This window comes from Gracilinanus agilis, chromosome 5 (assembly GCF_016433145.1).
Source record: "Gracilinanus agilis isolate LMUSP501 chromosome 5, AgileGrace, whole genome shotgun sequence".
Classification (NCBI taxonomy): Eukaryota; Metazoa; Chordata; class Mammalia; order Didelphimorphia; family Didelphidae; genus Gracilinanus; species Gracilinanus agilis.
This window is the reverse complement of record NC_058134.1, coordinates 9,301,762-9,309,336: the sequence shown is the minus strand read 5'-3', so window position 1 is coordinate 9,309,336 and position 7,575 is coordinate 9,301,762. Positions and strand designations below refer to the sequence as shown.

Here is a 7,575-nt window from a genome sequence, read left to right as displayed (position 1 = left end):
AAATATATGTATATTTAACTCTTTTAGGAGTAATTTCAGGGGGAAATGTATGATTCTTAGAAGAAAATGTATGTTTTATAATCTATAATGTAAAATTTAAATTCTTTTGAGAATAATTTCAGGATAAGGATTTTGCCATCTCCCCAGAATCCAGACAACGGACCTATTTGGTGGAGGCACCATGAAGATGCCGGAAGAGCCTTCACTGGACTATGAAGATCAAAATTGAACTTTGGGGTGCAGCTGATTGAACTATGGGGAGTTGAATGAGTTGAATGCATTGTTTTGAATGTACACCCTTATGCCAATAGGGGACCCAAATTAGCTTTCTGTCAATGCAGCTAGTTTTATCCTTTTCTTTTATCCCCAAATTCCTGCAATTTAGAAGTTGACTATGTTTACAGATCCAGCGAAAAAAAAGGATTAATCCTTTTTTTTTGCCAGATCTCAGGGGGAAATGTGTTGCTTGGAATTCAGGGAGTACCATTTAAAAGTATTTCACGGACTTCCTGTGGACATGTGGGGGACTTTGAAACTACATTTTCTGTGATCCAGTGGGTTTCCGGTCAGACAATGGGAACCAACGTATAGCACAGCTTAAATTTGGAGGTCGGGCTTGAGGTGGGCTCTTTGGCTACGTAGACAAGATGGGGACTGGTGGCAATTTGAATTTTTACAGGCGTGTGGTCTAATTTATTTTTACCATCATGGCTTTAATTAAATTATTATTTTCCCTCATAATATCAGCCTTTATCATTTTTAAAAATAACATCGAGAAGGGCTGTGCTGACCAATCTGACTGGCCGGCCATAGACGAGCAGTTGCTCCTTTCCTTCCGGTAAGACCTGAGACAGCCCTTTTGGGCAACAGAAACGGTTTTGGTTTTCTGACCTGTTGCGGTGGAGGCTGCCTCCATTCTGCCTGCCTCTCCCTTTCTTCCCTGCTGAGCCATGTGGTTATCCTGCCATTCATGAGCACTTTGGGGGTCTGGCCATTCCCCCAGCTCCACAATCCACAGCTGGGCCGCTCCTCCCAAGGAGGCACCCAGAGGTTTGTGGAGGAGGCCTGTGGACACCTACAGAGCCTGCGTCCTAGGACTCCAGGCCGGAGCTGGGCCCAGAAGTCACCTCATCCAAGCCCCTCAGATGTAGTGGTCAGTCTCAGGATCCCCAATCCAGGCCTCTTTTCCACTGGATTCTAAGAGCCGTGAACATAGCCCTTTCCTCATCCATCTGTCAAGACACTTTTACTTGTCCTGCGGTTCTCTGGCTGGTCCTGCTCTCCACGGAGCCCCGCCGGCTCTCTGGGAGCTCGGCCTCTCCAAATGCTCACCCACCTGACTCAGGGAGCATGTTCTAGAATTCTGGGGCCCCAGAACCTCTGCAAGGAGCCCTGCAGAAATGGGGACGCCTCCCTCCTTCCCTCCCTCCATCCCTCCCATCTCCAAGTTCCTCAGAGATCCATTTAACTGTCTTTAGGGGCCAAAGAGGATTCCTAAATGTGGCTTTGGACCATGGAACAAGCTCCTTCTGGGGGTGCACCTCGATCTGTCCCCAAGTCTGTGTGGAAGGACCATCCCTGGCCTGCTCCTTTTCTTGCCTATAAAACCCAACCAGAGGCCGTGCTAGGCAAGTCCTAAAGGCCCGTCTGATTCGGGTGCAGTTCCCCACCTGGCCGGGCCTCTGACCGCCCGCTGGAAACCAAGCCCCACGGCGTCCCCCTCGGCAGCACGGCCCGCACGAAGAGCAGAGGCCAAGGCGAGCCGGGCAGAGGCCTCCCTCTGGCTTGCCACGGCCAGCAGGCGCCGTTTCCCCACTTACTCCGGATGTGGCTATCGGCACAGTACAGCATGTCCGCGGCATGGATAAACTGGTAGCCGGACCCCCTCATGCACAGCTCTGCCTCGGTGTACCCCAAAACAAGTCTTCCTCTGTAAGAGAAAAGGCGCGTCAGACAAAGCTCCGCTCGGGAAAGAAGTCGCACGACTTAACTGGACCCTGTTTCTGAGGCATATAGAAGGTGGAGCTTCTCTTCCTCCTCCTCCTCCTCCTCCTCCTCCTCCTCCCTCCCCCCCCCTGACAAACATGAGGGGAAGCGGCCTTGCTCTGGGGCTCTTCTCCCCAAGGGGCTTAGAGCTCCAAGTTCGGATCACAGAACAGCCGAGGGAGGAGCGAGGCCCGCCCAGGACCCCACAGGAGCTCGTGCTGGAGGTAAAGCTGGCGGCCCTTCCCCAAATCCCCGCCACAGATTGCGACTCTGACCGCCTCCAGGCTGCCGGCTCTTAGGCAGGGCCCACCATCAGGGCCAGCACAGGGGACTTCGGGATCAGGAGAGGGAGGGAAAAAGGAGCCCCACATGGCACGTTTACCGCCCGGCCTGGAAAGAGCTGACTCTGGAGACATGCCAGCTCGAGGCTCCTGCCTCAAATCAAGTTAACCCTCTTTGGAAGGAGGATGAGTGCAAGAAGGCATTCCAGAAGGTGCCTCCTCAGCCCAAAGCAGTCCTTCGCTCGGGCCATTGTGCTGGAGAAAGCAGTCGTCGTGCGCGCCCCAAGCCAGAGGCCTCAGAATTCTGAGAGGCCAGAGCCAGGCAGCTTCCTGCAGAGCGCAGGCGTGTCTGACGCACAGAAGCACTTTGGGCCCGATGCGAGGCTGGATTTGGGGGTCACAGAGGAAGCCGGAAATGGGGGCTGCCCCCAGGAGCTCACGGGCCGAAGGGGGAGACCACGTGCACACCAGCCGCCCGCCAGCCGCCGGCTTACTTGGCATCGCAGCCCGTCGGAGTGAAGTCCAGTTTGTGTTTCGTTCTGAAGATGAAGTTTTTGGTCCGGATTTCGAGGATAGACGGAGGCTGCAGCGGAGTGGCCACGGCAAACAGGGCCAGCTGAGGGGCCAGCGACGTGCCATCTTTCCCTTTCTTGTTCTGGCCATGAAGGAATTTGAGGCGTCCTTGAAAATTCATGGCCTGGCAAAGAGAAGAGAATTCACTGTGAACCTAAAGGACTGCAAGCAGAGAAGAAAAGGCGATGATCACCACGAGCCGAGCTTCCCGTCCCGAGCACCGTTCAGGAGGCACAAATAAAGGAAGGCGGGCTCCTCGGACAAAGGGGCGCGTCCGGAGCCAGGAAGCGCGCAGAAAGTCCGGGTGGGCTCCCGAGAAGGGAAAGGAATCCTTGGGGAGGTGCCCGGCCTCCTGTTCTGGGAGGCAACAAGGGAGGAGCCAGCTCTAGACGGGCAATGGCTCCTTCCTGGGGCTGGAGGACACGCCAGGCGCTCGTCTACGAGGCCTTGGAAAATGGCGGGAGCCGGGACGCTGCCTGCGACCCCAGAGCCCAGCGTGTTTTCTTCTGACAGAGAAGTCTGGGTGGCCCCCACGGTGGGCAGGAGGGAGGGAGGGAGGCCGTCCCGTGTCCTTGAAGGAAAGCTCTTGGGGGGATCTTTTGACAAGAGAGTGTCTGAAGCCGGCGGTCCCATCATGATGATTGCCTCATGGAGCCTTTCCCCAAGCGTGACTCCCGCCAAGGCCGGCCTCCTCGCGGCCTCCCTGAAGGCAGAAGCGAGGCCGGCCCAGAGAAGGTGCTCTTACCAGGAAGCCGGAGGAGTTGTCCAGCAGGCAGCGCAGGCGGCAGATGAACGACCTCTCCAGGAAGGGCAGGCTTTCCGGGGGAAGCTGCTCCGGGCTGTAATAGCCTGCGCTCTGGGCCGGGCCAGGGCCCTCTAGACACGGACACACGGACACACAGACAGACAGATGGAGCAAAGCTCGGCAGGAAGAGCCCCCAGAAGGCAGAGCTGCCCGTTTACCCAGGGAGTGAGTCTGAGGAGGGGGAAATGACCTCCTCACCCGACCATTTCCTCATTCTTAGGCGGGAAAACGAGGGTTTATTGATAATGGTCCCACGTTAAAACGAGAATGATCAATAAGAACAAGGGCTAGTCTGGGTGGCATTTTCCTATCACTTCTACTCTGTTAAGGGCAAGAATGAGAATCCCTGAATGCCCCACCAGAGAAGGCGGCCAGAGTGTGGGACGATGTTCTCCCTCCCCGAGAGTCCCAGCTTTCTCCTCGCCGCACCCCACTTCTTAAAACAAAGCCTTGGGACCTCCTGCCTCAGCATCCATATTGAGGACTGGTCGGAAGGCCAGGCAGAGGGCGTTCAGTGACTCGCCCAGGAGCTGGGAAGTGTCCGAGGCCAGATTTGAACCCGGGGCCTCCCGTCTCCAGGCCTGGCTCTCCATCCCCTGCCATGTTTGCGAGGGTCAGGAGGTGCCTTCCTCCTCTGGCCTCCTGTGTGAGGCATCAGAAGGCCTCGAGTCACCCCGGCACAGCCAAGGGGGAAAGCTGAAGGCGGGCACGTCCGAGAGACAAGTGCCGACGCTGTGTCCGGGCCCTGACGCTCCTGCCCGGCACGAAGGGCTCTGGGCGAGCCTGAGCAGGCTGGGCTCCGGGCCGCGGCCTTAAGGGAGCCCGATCCGCCCCCACGCCGCGGGGACCCCCATCACCTGGTCCCTGCACTGCGGGGTCCGCCGCCTGGCTGGGGTCGAGCGTCCAGTGCAGCTGACGCTGGAACTCCGCGCGGTCCTCCGTGTGGATGAGCTCAAACACGCTCTGATGGATGACGTCAGACTGGGGAGAAACGGGGAGAAGAGGGGGAGCCGGGCGGCCCTGGACGCGGCTCTGTCCTCCGGCCAGTGGGGGCGGCAGCGGCCCAGGAGGGGAGGTGCGGCCCAAGGCCAGGCCCCAGAGGCCGCCCTGCTCTGCCCCCACCCCACGAGCCCCTTCTTCGGGCATTCCGGGGAGCCCTCGGGGCACCGAAGCCGAGCCGCTCCCCCAGTTCTCTGCTTTTTCCTGCTCCCCTGAACCCGCCAGGCCGGGCAGACAGAAGGCTGGCCGGGCCTCCTCCCTCCTCCCGGGCGCCTGGTGCAGGCCCAGGTTGTGAGGGCCGCCCTGGGGCCAGGAAGTCAGGCCTGCCCCGCCATCCGCCCTTCTCCCGTCCCCTCTGCTCCGTCCGACAGGGCAGCCCGCCCTCTCGTGGGGCCCCCAGGCTGCCCGCCTCTCCTCCCCAGGTGCGGCTCTCTCTGTCCTGGGCCGGGGCCCCTCCACGGCCGTCCTAGTCCTTAGGCTCAGGGGACGATGCGGGCCAATAAAGGCCGCCCTGAATGGCGTCGGCTCGTGCCAGGGGCGCCCCCACCTCCCCCGTCAGCTTCTCCTCCCGTCGGGCTTCCCAGCCTGGAGAGGCAAAGCGCCCCGTGGGGGGAGCAGGGAGGAGGCCGCCTCACCTGCTGGAAGCCCAGGTAGTCCTGGATGGTGGAGGAGGCGTAGAAGACGAGCGCGTCGGTGGTGACCACCAGCACGAAGCCGTTGAGCGCCTGCAAGAAGCACACGAGGCAAGGCCCGTCACGTGACTGACAAGGGGGGGGGCTTTGCCCTTGGAAAATCTTAAAGAATATTTGTCTAATGAGATTTAATGAAAAAATAAACTTTAGAAAAAAAGCTGGCCAGGAGGAGCCGCAGCTCTTCGTGGCAGGGGAGTCGCTCCCTGCCTTTGGAGCCTCTCCCAGAACCGGCCGGGCCTCTGGGGAGCCTCGCCGGGGCCCCTGGAGGAGATTCTGGAGGAGGACCCGATGCTGGCAGCAGGGAGCCCCCAGACACAGAGAGGACGGCCCTGGCTAAAGCCCTGCTGTAGAAGTTCCCAACGTCCCTCACTGCAGCCCTCGGCTGGCTCATGCTTCCTGCCTCGCTCCCAGGACTGGGGGGCCCTTTGATCCACGGACGATCTGCCCACAATGATGGTGGCAGCCCCCCGCTGGAGGCTGTGACTCAAAGAGCCCACCACAGGCCTCTCGGGCTCCGGCTTCTCCAGCCTCCTTCTGGCCCGGGAGCCCAAAGTTCCTGAGACCGTGTGGGAGGGGACGATGGCGGAGGAATCCGGCTAAAGTGCTCCTCCTCTGCTGGAATAGAGAAGCCCCCCCAAATCTCCTCCCCATGTGTTACCCCCTCAATGGGGGTTCAGGGCGGGGGGAGGTGACCTGGGGCCCCCATAGACAGCACCCACAGAATGCAGACTCTCCTGGGCTGTCATGATGCCGAAAGAGCTGAGAAGGATCCTGGCGAGCCCTCTGAGCAGCCTCAGAATCGAGAGGCTGACCCCAAGGGGCGGAGGCCCTCGATCCCCTGTGAAGTCGGGCGGCGTGGCCTCCGGGGAACCCTGTTCAGATGCTCCTCAAACATTTGCTTCACCATTGCTGCTCGGAGGGCGAGCTCGACCTCTGATTACTGGAGCCACTCTGCCCCGTGAGCCCTGGAGATGGGTCATTGGGGCGTGTGACCCTGACCCCACGGACCTGCCCACGCCAGGCCTTCCGGACCTCCGCCCTCTCCCAGAGGCTGTCCAAGCTCATGTTTGTGGCTTCCTGATGCTGTCGATTCATCTCATCCTAAATAACTCCACAAATGAGGAAAATGATTCTATTTTTACAGACAGGAAAGCAACATCTGGATACAGATGTGAGATCTACAGTCCCATCGCTGTTGTGCCAGGGCAAAACCCCAAGGCAGGACGAAATGCCGGCGGCTAATGAACGTGAGAGACGTGGCGTGGAAGCCTTGAAGGCCGCTCCAACCTGCACACATTCACAGAAAACCAGCGTCAGGGGGGAGGTGGGAAATGGGGACACTCATCCATGGATGGGGGACCTGCTGAGCGAGCCAACCAATTAGGAGAACAATTTGGAATTCTGCCCAGACTGTAGATCCCTGGAGCCAGCAATACCCTGTTAGGTTTACTTTAAGGCAATCATGGAAAAAGGAATAGAAATGACATGTTCTAAAATAGGGATAGCAGCTCCCTTTGTGGGGGCAAAAATCTGGAAAGGGGATGAGCACAACGAGGGGGGCGGGGTGGTGGAGCAAGCTGTGGCGTGTGAATGGTGGCAGCACGACGGCTGTAAGAAATGGCCAACAGGCTAACTCGGGAAAGGCCTCCATGAAATGATGAAAAGCAAAATGAGCACAACTAAGAGAAGTCAGACACGGCAGGACAGAAATACCGTTGGAAGAATGACTGGAGTCTGCCCCTTCCTGAGAAAGAACCGACAGACAGAAGGAAGATGGGGTTTTATACCCTCATGTCCTTTTCTACCAAATGATGGGGGGGAGCTGGGGGGAGAGACAGCTAATGGGGGACTGCACAGTCCTCATTCTTTCCCAGTTGTCCGTCTGCCCTGCTGTCGCCCTCCTGGTGGCCATCACTCCACTCTGCATCAGTTCTTACAAATCTTCCCCCGTGTCTCTGAAAGTGTCCCCTTCCTCATTTCTTATAACCCTAACCCTAAATTCATGCTGATTTCTAACCCTAAACCTAACCCATATTATTATAACAGTATTTCATCATCATATTCCACACTAGGATTCGTCTAACCATTCCTCCTTGCGTATTCCTTCTGGTTCCCCTTACTGGGTACCTCAAAAGAGCGATACATTCTTCTGTACATTCCTGAAGTGTTTTTTTCATTTAGGACAAATCCTTCTCTTCACCTATCCTGCCTCTAATTCACCCTTATCTCAGTCTCCCCT

The 7,575-nt window shown here is 57.8% G+C and overlaps 1 protein-coding gene across 1 annotated transcript in view; it reads right to left on the bottom strand.

Moving 5' to 3' along the window:
• The window catches only part of AHR (aryl hydrocarbon receptor), a 38,611-nt gene that overhangs the window by 10,347 nt on the left and 20,689 nt on the right, over nucleotides 1–7,575 (bottom strand). The window contains exons 4-8 of the mRNA XM_044679920.1: nucleotides 5,280–5,369; nucleotides 4,503–4,626; nucleotides 3,586–3,716; nucleotides 2,762–2,964; nucleotides 1,821–1,930 (exon numbers count right to left, since the gene is read on the bottom strand). Of these exons, the coding sequence (XP_044535855.1) occupies nucleotides 1,821–1,930; nucleotides 2,762–2,964; nucleotides 3,586–3,716; nucleotides 4,503–4,626; nucleotides 5,280–5,369 (658 nt within the window). The remainder of the gene's footprint in view (nucleotides 1–1,820; nucleotides 1,931–2,761; nucleotides 2,965–3,585; nucleotides 3,717–4,502; nucleotides 4,627–5,279; nucleotides 5,370–7,575) is intronic.